Genomic DNA, 19,584 nt, shown 5'->3' with positions numbered 1-19,584 from the left:
ATATATGTGTAACTGCGCTACTCACTCTACCCTTCATTAAGTACAGAGGCCCCCTTTACTTAAGGATCAAATCTTTGTTCCTCAGATCCATGTCCTTGTCTCATCACAAACACCCATTGTAACTTAATAGTGTTGGAGAGTGGAAATAACTATACATAGGACAGGCAGCTCCTTAGAAATGTAGTCGCTTACCCTAGTGTATTACTTCTTTTCTCCATACCGCATGTACCTTGGCCACTGTTACTATGTTGATTAAGGGCCTAAAACTATTTTTGACATTTTTGTCCCCCAAAGTCTATGAAGTTCACCTTTTTGCTGTGTTGTGTGTGTTTACTATTCATTAGAATGTAGACTCATCCCTTGTTGATATGTGTGTTATAGAAGGGTTCATAGCCTGGCAACAGAGCGAGACTTTATCTCAGAAACAAACAAACAAGGGTTCAGCACTGGCAAGAAAGATTCTGGGTCTTTAGAAAAAAAATTGAGACCCGAGCATGTTTTTGTTTATAAAAATTAGATCAATGCTTTAAAAAATATATTTAAAGAATAATGTGAGTACTGTCATTATTTATTAAACTTGCTGTGCTACCAAGGTTTTAGTGAGAACCTGAAAGTAGAAATTAAGAACTCTAGTGAAACATTTTAGGGAGGAACCTTCTTTTTATATCTGGTCCACTAATTTTTGTTTGTTTGTTTGCATTTTCTTTCTGTTTTTCCCTATTTGCAAAGTTTTGTTTTAATAATGGTAGCAGTAATTATCCTACGTATTAATGTTTTCTTTTACCAATCTGAATTACATACAATTTTATAAAATCTGATTTTTAAGGTATTTTATGAAGAAATACTGTAGTTTATGCATTTATTTTTTTTCTAGATTTTTTAAAATGTAAATAACTTTTACTATAGTTCAGCCATTATGTATTTGATTTTTCATTTACACTTTAAAAAAAGGTTTTCATGGGCTTTTTAATAGCTGATATATACATAGAATAGTGAATATTGCTATACTTTAAGACCGCATAAGAACCCTTGAAGACAGCTTCAAGTAATTTACTGTTTTCTTTCAGGTTATAGTTATGAGCGCTACTCTAGATGCAGGAAAATTCCAGATTTACTTTGATAACTGCCCTCTCTTAACTATTCCTGGGCGTACACATCCTGTTGAGATCTTTTATACTCCAGAACCAGAGAGAGATTATCTTGAAGCAGCAATTCGAACAGTTATCCAGATTCATATGTGTGAAGAGGAAGAGGGAGATCTTCTTCTTTTCTTAACTGGTCAAGAGGTATTGTTTTAATTTTCTTCATTATTTAGCTTTTGACATACTGTTTCTAATATGCAGCAACTTTAATCATAAGAACATGGCATGTTAATCATTTTATTTCAATGTTCTTCAACCTGATTATATTAATATGTAAAATATATAACCCCCTTTATCTGTATACTATAGGAATACTTTTATATACCACTAGAGTTTGTGTTATAGTTAATTATTTTAAGAGTGTTAAATGCTTTTGGAATTTTAAGATTTTGCAATTGCAGTTTAGGAGATCCGTGGGATACAATTGGTATTATGCTGAGGCATGAATTTGCATCATAGCTGCTTTGAAATCAGGTTATCCTCATACAGTTATTTAGCTTGTGAGTGAACTTGGGTGCCTATTCATCGTCAAAACACTTCAGTTTGGTTTTGTCTTCCCATATGCTCATGAAGGTTGGAAAGGATTACTAAAAGTTCTTAGTTAGAATTTACTTCATTTAAAATTGTATTCTCAGATGTAGCATTTCTAAGCTTATTTTCAATAGGGTGTTTATAGGTGTGCTTTGGAATTCTTGAATGGCTAAATAAATTCAGAAGCTATTTGGATAATACAAAGTTTTAAAAAGGCTTTTACGAAAGGGTTTTTCTTTTTCTTTTTTGGGGTGGAGAGGGAGGACAGAGTCTCTCTCTGTCACCCAGGCTGGGGTGCAGTGGCATGATTATCGGCTCACTGCAACCTCTGCCTCCCAGGTTCAAGTGATTCTCTTGCCTCAGCCTCCCAAGTAACTGGGCTCACAGGTGCCCACCATCACGCCTGGCTAGTTTTTTTATTTTTAATAGAGACAGGGTTTCACTATGTTGGCCAGGCTATTCTCGAACCCTGGACCTCAGGTGATCTGCCCTTCTCAGGCTCCCAAAGTGCTGGGATCATAGGTGCAAGCCACCACACCCAGCCCCAAAATGCTTTTCTGATGGCATATGAACAGCAATGGTGGTATTGAGACTGTTGGGATAATCATTTTGTCCTCCTGTGTCTGGTCTCTCTAGTTTCTCACTTCCTCCAAAGTGCATAGTGTATTTTTATTTTTATTATTTTTGAGATGGAGTTTTGCTCTTGTTGTCCAGGCTGGAGTGCAGTGACGCGATCTCGGTTCACCACAACCACTGCCTCCCGGGTTTAAGTGATTCTCCTGCCTCAGCCTTCTCAGTAGCTGGGATTACAGACATGCACCACCATGCCCGGCTAATTTTGTATTTTTAGTAGAGATGGGGTTTCTCCATGTTGGTCTCGAACTCCCGACCTCAGGTAATCCACCTGCCTCGGCCTCCCAAAGTGCTGGTATTACAGGCGTGAACCACTGCGCCCAGCCATATTTTTATTTTTTAAATCAGTATTTAAAGTTGTCATCATATTCAGATAACGTAAGCTTATTGAGATTCTATCAGAAATTTATCAAATGGCCTCATGGTTAAGGACCTGAAAGGTTTTTCTCTGAGACAGCTTTGTGCACTATTTTTTAACTGTGAATCCCACAGCTGGGGAAAGGAAGGGAGTAAGCCGAAGGGTTTTCAGATGTGTGCTAGAGTGTAAGTCTTTCATGAAATAAAATGCCACTCTAGTTGTCAACTGTTTAGATGCATACCATTGCTTCTTTAAATTATCTTTAGGTTCCCAGTCTTGAATTTGTAGAGTTTTGGGGAGAAGGTAGCAGAAAACCTAATGTTTTGTTTATATTTCATTCGTTGTATTTAGTAGTAGAGCTGGTCTAAAGTAAGTATTACCTTCTCATTTTTGTGAACCTTCGTTATTTTTACTTGGTAAGTTAAATGGTACTGTGAAATCAGTACTCCTTTCTTCATAAATCTGAATAGCCTCCATGAAATTGAGTAATCTTATAAAATTTTAAAACTGGTTTTTAAGAACATATTCTGACCACCTAAATAAAAGTGCTTCTATAGTCACCTAAGTTAATTTGGGAGGGAGAGAGAACAGTGTTGCCTAGATAGGAATTAGATAAGAGTGATTGTAATTAAATAATTTTTTATTTTTAATTTTGCTTAGTAAAATTCTTTTTCAACATGCAGTGAGTTAATTGGTAAGGTCCAGATTAATTTACTAACATATTGCTGCTTTTGGAGTTAAAAATCTTTCCTCAAATAAAGAACTCCTGAACTGTCTTTATTCTTAGTATTGCTGATGACTAAGCAGATGGCTGCTGTTGGGACAGTGAAACTTCCTTTTCCTCCTCTACCTGTTTGTGTTTATATTCTGATGAATGCAGATAAGTTTTGTGGCATTCTCAGCTGATAGTGTTGACTTTTTGGAAGTTTGGCAAACCTTAGGGAAAATTTTTATTGCAAGTTTTAAAACTGTTTAGGACTTTATCTAAAAACATAAGTGTTACGGGATTTCTTCCACATTTTAGAGATGCCTTTATATCCTACATAGTCAACATTTTGTTTTAGCTCCATGCATTCTTAGCAGATTGGGTAATCTAATCTCCAGCAAAGTTGGAATTGTCATTTTAAAATACTGGAATCACAAAGCAAACGTCTAATTAAAGCACGTAATTTTTAATGTGTGAAATCTGGATATTTTGTGATTTCTGACCATTTATTTTTCATATATATACAGTAAAATTAAAATTGCAGATACTCTTAAATGTTGGAAGCCTAGTTTTATATTATGTTCAAATATTTTTGAAGTTGGAGAGCTCTTAATTTTTTATTTGCATGCCAGCAGGGGGCATTCTAATCTAGATACAACGTTTGAAAGCAGTATTTTCAGAAAATATTTATTCACTTTGTTATGTTTTTTATTTAGATGAATAGCATCTACTTTCATTAGAAACTTGAGATTTCAAAGGGGGATCTGTTAACATTGAATCTTTAATAGTAATTTTCTGTGTTGATTTTTGAGACAGATAACCTTTAAGAAAACTGGTGTGTTTGAAATAAGTGAAAAGTAATTTATTTGTTCTTACTATGTTAAGGAACTTTGTGTTTTTTGATACAGAAACATAGTTGGACATTAAAAAAAATATAAAATAAACGTCCTAAAATTCTTCCTCACTCATTAGTATCGTTGTCCTTTGGGGGAAAAACGCGATTTGTTGACAAGGGTAGCTTCTGATTGGGTCATTTATTGGACAGGCTGCCTAGTATATAGTAAGCGTTTTACATACTTCTAGGTTTAATTGAATTAATACTCCAATAAAATTTGGAATACATTTGTCTGCAGTGCTGCCTTCCATTTTTAAGTTCCTTTGCCTCTCCCAGAGCTGTCATACATAATCTGTCTCTTTTTTCTTCTGTCTTGATATTCATTATGTCTCCTCTTGAATGCAAATGCCTTAGAATATAGTCATGTGTGACATAACAACATTTTGGTCAAGACAAACTTCTCAGATAGCCATGGTGCTGGTCCCATAAGATTATAATGGAGCTGAACATAACCTTGCAACATCATAGCACAACACATTACTCACTGCTTTGTGGTGATGCTAGTTCAAACAAACCTACTTTGCTACCAGTTGTTTAAAAGTACTATATAGCATGTACAATTATGTACAGTACATAATGATAATAGGACATTGTTAGTGGTTTATGTATTTACTACATGTTTTATCATTATTTTAGAGTGTTCTCCTTCGACTTAAAAATGTTAACTGTAAAACAGGCTTAGGCAGGTCCTTCAGGAGATATTCTAGGAGAAGAGACATTGTTATCACAGGAGATGACAGCTCTATGTGTGTTACTGGCCTTTGAAAGACCTTCCAGTGGGCTGATATGTAAAGTTGGAAGATAGTGATATTGATGATCCTGACTCTGGGGGGGTCTAGGTTAAGTGGGTGTTTGGGTCTTTTAACCAAAATGTTTAACAAGTTGAAAAAGTAAAAAATTTTAAATTAGAATAAAGCTTATAGAGTAAGGATATAAAGAGAAAATACTTTTGCACAGCTGTACAGCGTGTTTGTGTTTTAAGCTAAGTGTTACTACAAAACAGTTAAAAAAATTAAAGTTCGTAAAGTTAAAAAGTTGCAGTAAGCTAAGGTTAATTTGTTGAAGAAAGAAAAATACATCAAAAGAAAATACATTTTAAATAAATTTTGTGTAGTCAAAATGTACAGCGTTTATAAAGTCTACAGTTGTGTACAGAATGTCCTAGGCCATCACATTCACTGAGTACTCACTCACAGCAGCTTTCAGTCCTGCAGACTTCATTCATGGCAGATACCCTATACGGGTGTACTGATTTTTACCTTTTTTTTTTTGAGACGGAGTTTCGCTCTTGTTGCCCAGGATGGAGTGCAATGGCGCAATCGCGCCTCACCCGCAACCTCTGCCTACCTGGTTCAAGCGATTCTCCCGCCTCAGCCTCCCAAGTAGCTGGGATTACAGGCGTGTGCCACCACACCCAACTAATTGTGTGTTTTTAGTAGACATGGGGTTTCTCCATGTTGGTCAGGCTGGTCTCAAACTCTCAACCTCAGGTGATCCGCCTGCCTCGGCCTCCTAAAGTGCTGGGATTACAGGCGTGAGCCACCATGGCTGGCAGTTTTTATCTTTTATACCATATTTTTACCATGCCTTTTCTTTGTTTAGATGAACAAACACTTCCCATTGTGTTACAATTGCCTACTGCATTCACTTAAGTAACATGCTCCTCAGGTTTGTAGCCTAGGAGCAATAGGCTATACCATCTAGGTTCATGAATACACTAGAATGGTTACACAACAACAGAGTCACCTAACAGATTTCTCAGAACATATTCCTGTCATTAAGCAACATGTGACTGTAGTTTTCTGAGAAAAAAAATTGTAGCTGCTCTAAGACATTTGGGTTAGCCTAGTTCTTAAATATCTGTGTTGATACTGTAAAGGTGTTTGTTCTCATTAGGCACAATGAAGCAAATCTTCCATATAATTGCATTAGTGATACGTGATATTAAAGCCTAATTGGCTTATTTAAAATGTCTAGCACATCAGTTTCTTTTAGATTGTGAAAATTGAAAAGGTCATAAGTGCATTTAAATATTCCTGGGTGAGAAATTTCAATTTTAGTACAATTTGTTGAGAATTAATTAGGAAATCTGACTCTAAGAAAAGGGGTGTGGAATGCAAATAAGGCAGTTATATATTCATTTGAATACAAAAATGAAAGTTTCTTGGATTGTTTTGGAAATCTCGTTGAAATTTGCTAAATTAGTTTGGTTACTAAATTGAAAATAGGGTATCTATGAAGTGAAAGAGGATGGCATACATAAAATAGACTGCATAGAACTGTGATTATAGTAAATAAAAATGTTTCAGTATTCGTTTTTAGACTCACTTTTATTTTGTAGGAAATTGATGAAGCCTGTAAGAGAATAAAGCGTGAGGTTGATGATTTGGGCCCTGAAGTTGGTGACATTAAAATCATTCCATTGTATTCTACACTTCCACCTCAGCAGCAGCAACGCATTTTTGAGCCTCCACCTCCCAAAAAACAGAATGGAGCAATTGGAAGAAAGGTAACATTAGAAATGTTCTTTATAAACATTTCACTAATAATGAAAGAATTATTTATGATATACAAACTTCATTCAGTTATAAAGGACTAAGTTGTGGGTGATTATGATCTAGGTTTGTACAACAAAATAATATCCATTTGTAGGGTTCTGCATCTCTCTTGACCCTAAAGTAAGAATGGGTACTGCTTCTCCTAGGTAGTCCCTCCTTAGCAAATGGAAGATTCGTTAGAATGGGTTAAGAAAAGAGGATGTTGGCCAAGTACTGTCTTTTCTTCTATTAAATCACTTGGTATAAAGTAAGCACTTTTTCTTTGGTACCTTGGCCTTCTGCCCATAATTTTCTTTAAGGCTTCACCAAGTAATAATGTCTACAGGTGGGAAATGTTGACTCTGTGCAGACCTCTAATAACAGTAGCACTGTTCTGGCCGGGCGTGGCGGCTCATGCTTGTAATCCCAGCACTTTTGGGAGACCGAGGCGGGCAGATCACGAGGTCAGGAGTTTGAGACCAGCCTGACCAACATGGTGAAGCTCTGTCTGTGTTGAAAATAAAAAAAAATAGCCGGTCATGGTAGCGCATACCTGTAATCCCAGCTACTCAGAAGGCAGAGGCAGGAGAATCACTTGAACCTGGGAGACGGAGGTTGCAGTGAGCTGAGACCGTACCCCTGCACTCCAGCCTGGGCAACAGAATGTGACTCCATCTCAGGAAAAAAAAAAAATAGGGTAGCACTGATCACACTGCATAACTACGTGAGTTCCTTAAAGGCAGAAGCTTCATCTAGATCCTGTCACACAGACAGGAACAAGGTTATTTCAGCCCTATTTCTGAGATACTTTGTTGAGGGGTTGGGAAGACATCCTGGTTCCAGTTTGAAACAGCAGCTGGGCTTTTATTTATTTTTTAAGATTTGGGAGTCCTAATAGAGTCTTTGAAAATAAGATTGCACAGTTTTATTAAAAGGTTTAAATCACTTGAACAGTGGAGTCAACTAGACTTTTAAACCTAGCCATGTATTAGGTTACATAATAGCTGCATGTGAATTTTGGTAAGATTTTCTTAATTTGTGATCCTAGTTTTTTCATTTTTTTTTTTTTTTTTTTTTTTGAGACGGAGTCTCGCTCTGTCGCCCAGGCTGGAGTGCAGTGGCCGGATCTCAGCTCACTGCAAGCTCCGCCTCCCGGGTTCACGCCATTCTCCGGCCTCAGCCTCCGGAGTAGCTGGGACTACAGGCGCCCGCCACCTCGCCCGGCTAGTTTTTTTTTTGTATTTCTTAATAGAGACGGGGTTTCACCGTGTTAGCCAGGATGGTTTCGATCTCCTGACCTCGTGATCCGCCCGTCTCGGCCTCCCAAAGTGCTGGGATTACAGGCTTGAGCCACCGCGCCCGGCCAGTTTTTTCATTTTTTAAAGCTGTTACTTTGATCCCTTAGGGGGACGATTGTCAAGGATTAAGTTTGGCGTATACAAGATACTTATGTACAAGGCTTTTGTGGCAGCTGCTATAAGTTTCTTCGGTTTATTTATATTGAAAAAAGTCTTACCTGAACTTTTTACTCACCTCATTTACTTGTTAGTCAAAATCGAAATTTGTTGCTTTCTTACTTCTGTATTGAGGACTAACACACCCACAACTTCTTTTGTGATTTTTTTTCCCAGTATCTTTGCTAATTTTTTGATGATTACTGAAAAATTACAAATCATAAACACAACTGATTATTTTTTACATGGCCATATAAAACTTAAATGAACAAAATATGTTTCTCAAATTGAAAGAATTCACTGAGTGGATGTGCAGTAGCAGCCTAGTGTAATATAAATAGGGATTGATAGAAATATTAAAAAAAAAACAAAACAGCTTTTGAGTTTTTCATAGATCATCAAGTGTAATAAATTTGACTTTTAGAAAATAGTCTAATCATAGCTTCATAATGTTGAACTTTTAATTATTTTTTGCCTGTCTCTAGAACATGTTAAAATATTTTTTTCATGTTACCTTACGTGTATTCTGAACTTTGGGGAAAACTTGTCATTTTAAGTGGTAGTTTTAATATATAATTTTGAAGCTGATTTGTGGACTAGAAAGTGCTTTATTCTCTGTGGGCCTAATTTTAGCTTGATTCCTCATCAGCAGAAATATATATCTATATATAGAGAGAGAGAGAGAGAAAAATATGTCTTAAATATTTATATAATAAACAAGTTAATGCACCCTTCAGGCAGAGCCTTTATTATTATTATTATTATTTTTAAAACAGCATGGGGTCTCACTATGTTGCCAGGGCTGGTCTTAAACTCCTGGGTTCAATCAGTCCCCACTCCTGGGCCTCCCAAAGTGCTGGGACTATAGGCGTGAGCCACCAGGCCCGGCCCTCAGCCTGCCTGTTTTTCATTTGTCTTGAAATCATGTGTACTTTGTATATCTGTATTTGTTTTATTTTTAAAATGTTGTGTTTGTTTGCCATTGAGTGAAATTGGTGTACAAAAAAGATGTCCCGTTTGTGCATCCTTTTGTGTACTTCTCATTTCATTGAGTTCTACTTTGAGAAATACAGGCCCATATTTACTACAGTTACACATCTGAGCTCTTGCTGTCTTAAGCCTATGAAGTAAATTAAGGTTTTTGTTTCTGTTTTGCTTTTTGTGTTTTAAATCCTTAGGATGCTGAGGAGAATTTTGTCTTATTGAAAAGAGTGACTCAGCAATGGCTGGATATGTGATGATGGCCACAGTTGGTGATGGGCTCACTCTGAGGACTGATCATGAGCTTGTATTTCAAAACTAAGAGCTATAATGCCACTTTGCCATCCAGTGATGGTGTTTCAGCCAAAGCTGTAGGACCTCTTGCTGGGAAATCATGTTATCCTTACCTTGAGTCAATTTCATCTTAGAGATTGAGACGAGCACTGATGTAGCTTCCCTGGACGGTCCTAGGGAGAGTAAAGGAAGACTTCCTTGGCAGTTGCTGCATCATTTTCATTATGAGGAAGAACATTCTGAGGTGCAGCATGTTAAGCACAAATTTAAAGTTTTCATACACGGCTAACTTATAGAGGAGGGATCTATACAAGTTTTACTGTTCATATGTAATTTTAAACTTACTGTTTGCATCTAATTGTGAAAAACAAAATATTTGATTTTTTTTTGTTACACTGTTGATTCTAATATAAGGATAGTAGCTAGCATAAAGCAAATATATAAAAGTATTGAAAGTTTTTGAACAAATAAAATATTTAATATGATATTTTAATTTCCATCAAATTGTGAGTCTGTATAACTTTATATTTGAGTACCTTTTATAAGGCAGTGCCATTTCTTATTTCTCTTAGTTTATGCAAAATAGATTTTATAACTTGATTGTGATACTAATAAAACAGTAACCTTTTAAACATGTTACAGTACTAATGGTGAACGATTTCAAGTTTTTAGCAATCAAGAAAGGTTGAGAATGCAACATATATTAATACGAAAGTAGATATTTTTACCTCTTGGTAATTTTTGAAGTTTATTGAAGTATTTGACTAAGTTAAAAGTTATAGTAATTCTTTACATGCATTCAAGTTTACTCTTCAGTGGATAACTTCTCTGCATTTCTTGACTGAGACATACAATTGTTATTTTATGGATTTGGTTGTTACTAAAATACCACTATAATTATTTTTTAAATATCTAGTTTTCACAAATGTTGTTCATACAAATAGCTGACTTTTCTATAGTTTATCCTGCATTTTGCTAATTAATACGATTCAGAGCATCAGTTGCTCAGTAAAAAAGAGAAATGGCCCTTATGGAGATGGTTCTATAGTTTTAAAGAGAGACTTGATGATCCAGGGTCTGAAGATAGCTTACTGTGGTGCTGCTGGGATGTTTATAAGCAAATAAGTTGATGTCCTTGTATTGGAGACCCCCACAGAGTTCCCTGGGGACTAAAAATCCAAATTAGTTTAAACTAAATGCATTATTGTGTCCAGACAGTATTCAGGTAGGGCAAATGAAGTACTGCGAGTTCTGCTCTGAAGTGGAGTTATTGGGGGTGGGGTGGGGGGTGGGAAAGTGGTTCTATTAGAAAAAAAGTAAGTTCTATTAGAAGGCAGGTTATTGAGGGGGAAAATTGACTCATAGCATGTCCTGACAGTGATGCCAAGCTTTTCACCATAGGGTCTGTTCCATATTAGTAAATGAAATTTGAACACTTTTTAAGGCTCTTTGAACACTTACTGCAGTGTTGCAGTCTAGAAAGCATGTAACAATTATATTGATTCTTACTGGTCATAATGTAAATCCCTTGACAAATTCAAGGTCATTTTGTCTCCTGATGGGTTCCTGATTGTATGGTGTGCCATTTACAATTAGAACATGCTTAGGGCTTGCCTCACTCAATTGCTGAGGTTCCAAAGAAGCTTTTATCTTGTCATTTATTAGTTTGCTTTTGCATTGTGTGTGTGTGTGTGTGTGTGTGTGTGTGTGTGTGTGTGTGTATGTATGTATATTTAGCCTTAGCTATTTTTAGTCCTTGAGAAAGGCCTAAAACTTGTGCTTTTTTGTAAGGACTCAATTTAACACTTGTATTTTAGGGTTTGACTTTTGGCTGGCAATAGGCTCTTATTAATACCAATAATGACATGGGTTTGCCAAGTTGGCATAAATCATTTGATTCTTAAACACATGCAGAATCATGCATCCATGTCTTGTTAACTATTACAGAATTTAATACACACAGACCCAGACAAAAGACATACAGGACGAAATTATTTTGTGGAGAAAAATTAAGTGTTTTTTTTATAATAGTAACTCTTTAAAGAATTGGTCACATCAGAAATTTTTATCACATTGTATTCTGTTCTAGAAGAAATATGTGACATGTATTTTTTGCCAGAATAACTTTTTAAAAAGTGATTTTCTTCATAAATATATTCAGAACCATGGTTTTCACCCCAGAATTCCAGAAAGCCAGAAGACGTCTTCTGTATTTACAGGCATGTAGTTGGTTCTGTATAGATTTGAGATAGGGTCTTAGTCTGTTGCCTAGGGTGGAGTTCTGTGCCATGATCGTAGCTTACTGCAGATTCAATCTCCTGGACTCAACCAGTCCTCCCATCTTAGCCTCCTAGGTAGCTGGGACTACAAGCATGTGCCACCTTGCCTGGCTAATTTCTTTTAATTTTTTATAGAGGTGGAGTTTTACTATGTTGTTCAGGCTTGTCTCAAACTCCTGGACTCAAATAATCCTCCTTGGCCTTTTTAAGTGCTGGGATTACAGATGTGAGCCACCATGCCTGGTCCATTCTGTATAGTTTATAGAGTATTTCCACATCCTTACATAATTTATTCCCTACAACCCTGTGTTACGTAGACTAAGTAATATGCAAGTTATAAAAGGAGTACAAGCTTGGGGGTGTTAAAACCTTTCCACAGTTACTTAGCCACTCAGGTTGGATTGCTGTGTCTGCCAGTTATCTCTGAGTTCATCACTTCTTTAACTACAGCAAACGGACTTTCTAGAAGAATATTAAATGCAGGTTATGCTTATTCAAGTTTCACCTGTTAACCTTATGTGTGGTGGTGTTTGCTTCAGTTCTAGCTGCTGATTATTTATCTAAATGTCCTGAAGAATGTATTTCAGCAACATCATCAAACCACTTGTCGTTCCTTATTCCTTTGCTAGTTGTCAGTCTTTTCAGCTGACAAATAAAAGGAAACATTTTGGTTTATTACTTGTAAATTATTCTGAAATACACTGATGGTAGATTGCTATTATGTTTTTAAATCCCTGAGGTTTCCTGCTAGTATTTTGGGAAGTCTACTACTTAGTAAATATGAAATCAGAAAATGAAACTGTTAATATTATTTTAAGTAAAATAGTGAATGCAGCAAAAGCGTATGATTTTTTAAAGCTATTGATTTATAAAATTAAGTGTTTTTAAAATAAAATAGGGATAAATATAAATCTTTTCATTTTTTGTATGTGTCCGTAGGCATTCCTGCCCACATGTGTTTTTTAAGATGGAACTTTAAGTGCCGTTTCCTTCTCTAATGAGTAGGTCTTAACCTTACCTTCAAGGACTATCCTAAATGCTGTTATTTTTCAGTAAAGCTTTTCTTGTCTTTGCTATGGAAGTAAACCTTTTTAAATTTCACAGTGTATCTTTGGTGCCACTCACACTTTCTATCCATGTCTAATCTTCCCTTACAAATGGTAAAAGCAGACTCTATTTGATTCATCTTCTGTATCAATTGCTTGCGTATACAGACATCTTCAACTTAATATCAGTAACCTGTTCCTGAAAATCAGATGTACTAAGTTAAAATGCTAATGAGGAATCCCCATTTCCCATTGTTTTAAAAGGAAAAAATTATATGTAACATCTTTCCCAAGTCCTTAACTAATTTTCTAAAACATATGTAATTTATAGTAAAACATGCACATACACAAAACAAGCTATCATATTAGTATGTAAATGCTTTAAACATTTTGTCAATAAATTATGGTTCTTAACAGTTGCTTTGTATTATTTAATAGCATATTACATGTCATCCCTTTGAGATCATGCACTTACCAAAATATTTACATTGATTCTGCTGATCTGTCAGTTCTTACTGGATTATAACTTGAGGTTTTTTCCATGTGGCATTTTGTTTAAAATGTTGAGTTGAATTTTGGTGATATAAATAACGAAGTTTTCATTTTGAAAGATACACTTGTGGAAATTTGAATACTAATTATAAGGGCTGTTTTATCAGACATTTTGTCAGGCATGTTATATTGCTTTATCAGTGTTTTTCTTTTTATGCTGTCAATTAATTTGATTAAGCAAAATGTAGCGCGGTTGAGTGATAACCTGAAGTAATTAATAGCTTTGTTGAGAAAGAAGTTGCTGTTGTGACGTAAACAAAATTTTGGTTTCTTAAATTTTAATTTACCTTTTTAAAGCATTGGCCATTGAAAATCAAATCATATTTCTGGTTTATTTGCTGGTTTGAAATTCCTTGTGTTAGTGAAGGTTAGTGGCTGATCTTTACCAGTCTGTTAATTTTATTCGATGTGTCATATAATTTATATACTGTATTTCTTAACAGGTAGTTGTGTCAACTAACATAGCAGAGACATCCTTGACAATAGATGGTGTGGTGTTTGTGATTGATCCTGGATTTGCGAAACAGAAGGTACATACTTAGTGGATACTTTATAAATTAGAGTTGGGTTAACAGTACTTACTACCCATTCATTTAATGGCTAAAATTTACCTTTCGGAATTATTTTCTTTTGTTTGATTTTCAGATTTCTGCTGTATGTTCTGGGTGGCTCTCAGAAATTAAGACACTGTTTAATATGTAATTCTAGGCTTTTTTTCCTTTTAGAATTGCTTTGATTTCTTTGTTTCAGTGTAGTGATGGTGGGTGTTTTGGCTTGTATATTCATTTAACAGTATGGGTTTAGTAATAAAGTACAGGATTTCCATCCCTGCGGTTCAGTCACTTATCCAACATTAGAGTTACTGCTGTCAACTGGGCACACTATTTGAAAACAGTACTATGTTACTCCTCTCGTTTAACAGTGCTGTGTACTAAATGAAGTGAAGTGCAAGTGAACTGGCTATTTAATAAATACATGTTTTATTTTTCAAGTATCTTTTGGATAAATTAATTACATTTTGTAGGCATATCATGTTATTGCTGGAAATTTTTTTCATTAAACAGTATCAGAGTAATAGTACCCAGAACATTGAGTTTTGAAAGTGAAGGTTTCTTTTTGGGCAGAATCCTTGACTACCCAGCATATAAAAAGCAAGGAAAAAGGTCAGCCTGATAGAACTGAAATTATCTGAAATTAGGAGGAGTAAGGATTATATAAGCTGTCTGTATGTTTGACAAGAAGTTTTTCATGTTAGTTTGAGTCTTTCAGATGATCGAATTAGAATGTCTAAAAGAACTTTAAGGTTCAGGATGATGGGTTTTCTATTGTAGCAGCATGATTTATGGCTATCAATATTTCTTTGTTTATTTTGGAATTAACTGTGGGCTTTGGATACTTCGTTGGATCACAGGTTTGTGTTTGACTGAAGAAAGACTCTTGTGGTATTTCAATTCCAATAGGTCTACAATCCTCGAATCAGAGTTGAGTCCCTTTTGGTGACAGCTATTAGTAAAGCGTCAGCTCAACAAAGGGCTGGTCGAGCTGGACGTACCAGACCTGGAAAATGCTTCAGACTTTACACAGAGAAAGCTTATAAAACAGAAATGCAGGTATGGGGTATTGTTGTTTCCTGCCTATATGTTTAAAATGTTAAGTTGAATTTCTTACCAGAAGAAAATTGCCTTATTTACTTAATCTTGCCCTTTAGGATTAAAAGCTCCTTAGCTTTTCCGGGAGTGAAATGTATAGTGTAATTAACTTAGGTAGTTGCACACCCCCTTATTCGAGGCTGATACATTCCAAGACCCCCCCCCACCACCACCACCATGCCTGAGAACTAGAATATGCTGAACCTTACTTATATATACTATGTATAAATATCTTTCTTTACAATTTCACTGATAGAAGATACATTCTTACTTTAGATGTGTTTGTTTTTTTTTTTTTTCTTACTAGGTTTCAACTTCTTTTCTTTCCTTACTTTCAACTTTTCACCTAAAGGAAGCACTTCAGGGCATATCCAAATTGCCAGCATCACTATTCTTGGTGCTTTGGGGCCATTATTAAGTAAAAGGTTACTTGAGCACAAGCACTGTGATACTGCAAAAGTTGATCTCATAACAGATGGTTGTTAAGTGACAAATGGGCATATAGTGTATATAGCATACTACTAAGAATGGCGCACAATTTAAAATTGATGAATTGTTTGTTTCTGGAATCTTTAAAATTTTTTCTGGTGACAGTGGTTAACTGAAACCATGGAAATTGAAAACACAGATGAGTGAAGACTACTATACAGATTTCTTTCTGCAGTTTCTAGTTTTATGGACAGTAGCAAACACTTCGAATACCATAAAGATAGTTGGAGAAAAATGGTTTCTCTCTAGTGTAGTCTACAAGTATTTATCTCTCCTGAGACAGTAGTGTAGAAGTAATGCCAAAACAAATAGCTCGGGAGGCAGTGAAGAGATTTTTGTTTTCTTGAACAAAGAGACTGAGGCATGTTTAACATAACAAATACATGTTTTTGTTTTTTGCTAGGATAACACCTATCCTGAGATTTTGCGTTCTAATTTAGGATCAGTTGTGTTACAATTGAAGAAACTTGGTATTGATGATTTGGTACATTTTGATTTTATGGATCCACCAGGTATGACTTATCAAAACACATTTTTATCAGATCTTTTAACCAAAATTGACTCTTAGTGTTTTTCTGCATCCTATTTAATATATATATTAAATACATTTTGCCTTTTCCATCCAGTGTGCATCAAGATTAAGTCTTACGTGATAGCATTAAAACTAAAAAAGATGACAGTTATATGAGCACATTCTTTTTTTTCTTCAAAAGTTATTATTGGGGGGGGGTTAGGTAAATTGAATTATCCTCTGGGCATGAAAATGTGAGAATTCCTAATTTTTCTTTGGGGAAAAAACAGTCTGATAAACACATTGATGAATTAGCAGTTATTTAATGTATTTCGGAAGAAGACAGTTTTGCCTACAGGAGAATTTTGCAATGTTTTTATGATTCATTGTTTGCTAGATCTGTATAATTGAATTGGATGACAGTTTGAGTTTGAGTTTGGTCCACTGCAGAATGAAAAATGAGATTGCTTATAATAGTTTGTACTTTGTCACATTTTTGCTTGCTTAAGGCACCGTGTCTAATAGATTGTCTTTTATCCCTAGCTCCTGAAACTCTGATGAGAGCCCTGGAACTTTTGAATTATCTGGCTGCTTTAAATGATGATGGAGATCTGACTGAATTGGGATCCATGATGGCAGAGTTTCCTCTAGATCCACAGCTCGCAAAAATGGTTATTGCAAGTTGTGACTACAACTGTTCTAATGAGGTCCTATCTATTACTGCTATGTTGTCAGGTAATAGAGGGAAAGGAACAAAAAAAAGCCCAGCTCTTCAAAGTTTGGGTGGACTTCACTTTTGTTTTTGTTTTTTAATTTTTAGTATGATAGTGGATTTTATAGATGATTTTAAGGAATTAATCTTGTTTCCTAAATACCTTGTAAATAGCTTCGTAATGACATAGTACTTACAAAAGTAAAGTAAGTCATTGTGCACAAAAGATAGTAAAACATTGGCTGTCTTGAGTGCTAATAAAAATTGCAGTTAGTTTGAGCACAGTTGTAACTGAATTCTTTGGTTAAAGGTCCATCCCTGCTATCTTTGTGGGTTTTTTTTTTTTTTTTTTTTTTACTGCAAGTACAAGAAGAACTTTGCTCTAGTACTTGGCTCTATTAAATGTGCCTGTGGCAAACTTAAAGCTATACATTAAGTTGAGCCTTTTCTATATATGTACTCCAATGGCACCCAAACAAACATGAATTTCAGACTTGATATCAAGTAAATAGAAATAGTGATGTATAATTTTAGGCTTAAAATCTAATCTGATAATGACATTCTTTTACAATGGTAGAAAAACTTGGTAAAAGAAACATACCTAATATATAAAATTGCCAATTTTGTAAAATTGGACCATTAAGCTAAGGAAATAATGCTGTTTTTAGTAACAAAATGTAAACCACAAATGAATAGTAACTTGGAAATTAGATTTTTCCTAAAGGAAAAGAAATATTGTTAAGAAACAAATGAATGGCTATTCTTACAGCTAAAAATAGAAAATAAGTTCTTAAAATCAAAATATTCTCTGCTACTAGTTTTAGCACTGGAGAGAACTGACTCCCTATTGCTGAGTGGTTTATTGATCTTAATGCTGCAAATATTTCAAAATATTCTGTGGAATTAAAGGATAAATTGAAAAAAATTTAAATATAAAATAATATGGCTTAGTTTAGATGTATGGTATATTCTAATGGTGTGAATTTTTTTATTTAAGAAGTAGCTAAAATGTTTTCTTGCAGAGTTATGACTGATCAGACTCAGAGCAGATGGGCAGGGCAGTATTGAGTCACTTTAATTAAATTGTAGCTTCATTTGCGGAGGTGGTGGTAGGTTGTTGTCTGCCTTTCTTATATGTTGTTTTATAGATTCTCCCAGTTGTACCTCTCCCAAGATTTTAGTTTTTAGAGAAAGTGTGGGGCAAGAACTAATGGATTGTGTACTTATTTGTCTGTCTACCTAGTTTTTATTTCTCTAGGTTCTCTTATCAGATATACTTACATGATTACCGTTGTTTGAGTTAAGAATATTAGCTCTTTAAAAAGTTTGTTGTTGTGATGCAGTTGTAATCTTCCAACTACATCTCAGTTTTATTTGTAATTTTAAAAAAACCTTATTTTTATTTATTACAAATAAAAACCTTTAGTTTATCAGGAGAATGAGCATTTATGTGCAGCAATGTAAATGGACTGTTTTTAAACGGTCCATTTGTAGGAAAAGTGTTCAAATAAGAGGCGAGGAAGAAGTCATGGAACAAAAAACAGTTTGCTAAGCTTGTAATGCTTTGTTTGACATTAAAATAGTTTTTGAAGTTTTAAGGTCCTGATATTAACAGTGCAAATCTAGAGGCCTTTCAGAGCATGCCTTATTTATTCCCACTTAACTCTAGTGGCTAGTTCACATTAACATTCACAGCTGTGAGAAGTTTGTGTACTTTTATCATTACCTTGCTTCAGTTACATTAAGCAAGAGTTTTAATATTTATTATGATCATGTTTTGTTGTCACTATTTGGCTATTTTGACATCTTTTTAAAGGGGAAACTGTATGGGAAAGAGTAATATGATACTGTATTTTATCTTGTTGTTGATTATTCCCATTATCTTCTATCGGAACCGATAATTTATGAAGTTTTTCATTGACAAGGTTTTAAGAGCTTTCAAAATGTGTTGAAAAAGTCCCAAGCTGTTAAGTATTTTTATTTTCATATTGCTTTTATGACTATGGAATTGCTAAACTGAATTAAGGAAAGTTGTATTTCAAAAAATGTAGTACATGCTTTGTAACAATTTAAAGTTTTATGTGAATTAATATTGAGGCTCTAAACAAATAACTGTAGTTACATATTTTGATGACCCTTGATATGACTGTTTCAGACTAATTGTCAACTTTTGAAATATTGGACTTTGCTTTATATTGAGGTTTTGATACAAATAAGTTTGTTTTTTTCTTTTTTAAAATTGGGACTTTTATTTTCTAATCCTTTTGTTAAAATGCTGAAACACTAGGCTGAATATCCCAGCCTTTTTGAATTTTCTTAATTCAGAGGCGGTTTAACCTTCCACCACTACTGCTATCATCCAAACCTAAGAATTCTTGATATTTTTATGTTTACATATGCTTCTGCTCACCGGTGCTAATAGTGATACCCACCAGTTGGTAATAGCCACAGTATTAGGGAAAAAATTCTGATAGAAACATGGCAGTAGACTGGTTTCAAAGTTGTTGTTAGCTCTGCAGTGGGCAAGCGTAGCTTCCTAACTTTCATGGCCATTCAATAGATTTAGTGGATGTCCTTTTGAAAAATTACAGTTAGCTGAAAGGCAATTGACACCATTATTCTGGTTATTGGTAGAGCTATCAGCACTGGTTTTTTTAAATAAGTTGAGCTTTTTAGTATCCTGATGGCCTTCAGAATAGCTGTTTTGATGCCTACTTTTAGATCTAGTTAAAATAATCAGGTACTCTGTAGCTTTGAAATCCTCTTGTCTTACAGATGTGGTTAGGTGTTGATGTACCAAATCAAGGTAGTAAAC

General features: G+C 34.9%; 1 protein-coding gene across 1 annotated transcript in view; it reads left to right on the top strand.

Moving 5' to 3' along the window:
• The window catches only part of DHX15 (DEAH-box helicase 15), a 57,740-nt gene that overhangs the window by 28,659 nt on the left and 9,497 nt on the right, over positions 1-19,584 (top strand). The window contains 6 exon segments of the mRNA NM_001260731.1: positions 1,068-1,286; positions 6,607-6,774; positions 13,852-13,938; positions 14,869-15,018; positions 15,950-16,058; positions 16,601-16,792. Of these exon segments, the coding sequence (NP_001247660.1) occupies positions 1,068-1,286; positions 6,607-6,774; positions 13,852-13,938; positions 14,869-15,018; positions 15,950-16,058; positions 16,601-16,792 (925 nt within the window).

Source organism: Macaca mulatta, chromosome 5, assembly GCF_049350105.2.
Source record: "Macaca mulatta isolate MMU2019108-1 chromosome 5, T2T-MMU8v2.0, whole genome shotgun sequence".
NCBI lineage: Eukaryota > Metazoa > Chordata > Mammalia > Primates > Cercopithecidae > Macaca > Macaca mulatta.
Note: the sequence above shows the minus strand (reverse complement) of the source record. Positions and strands in the feature narration are given on the sequence as shown.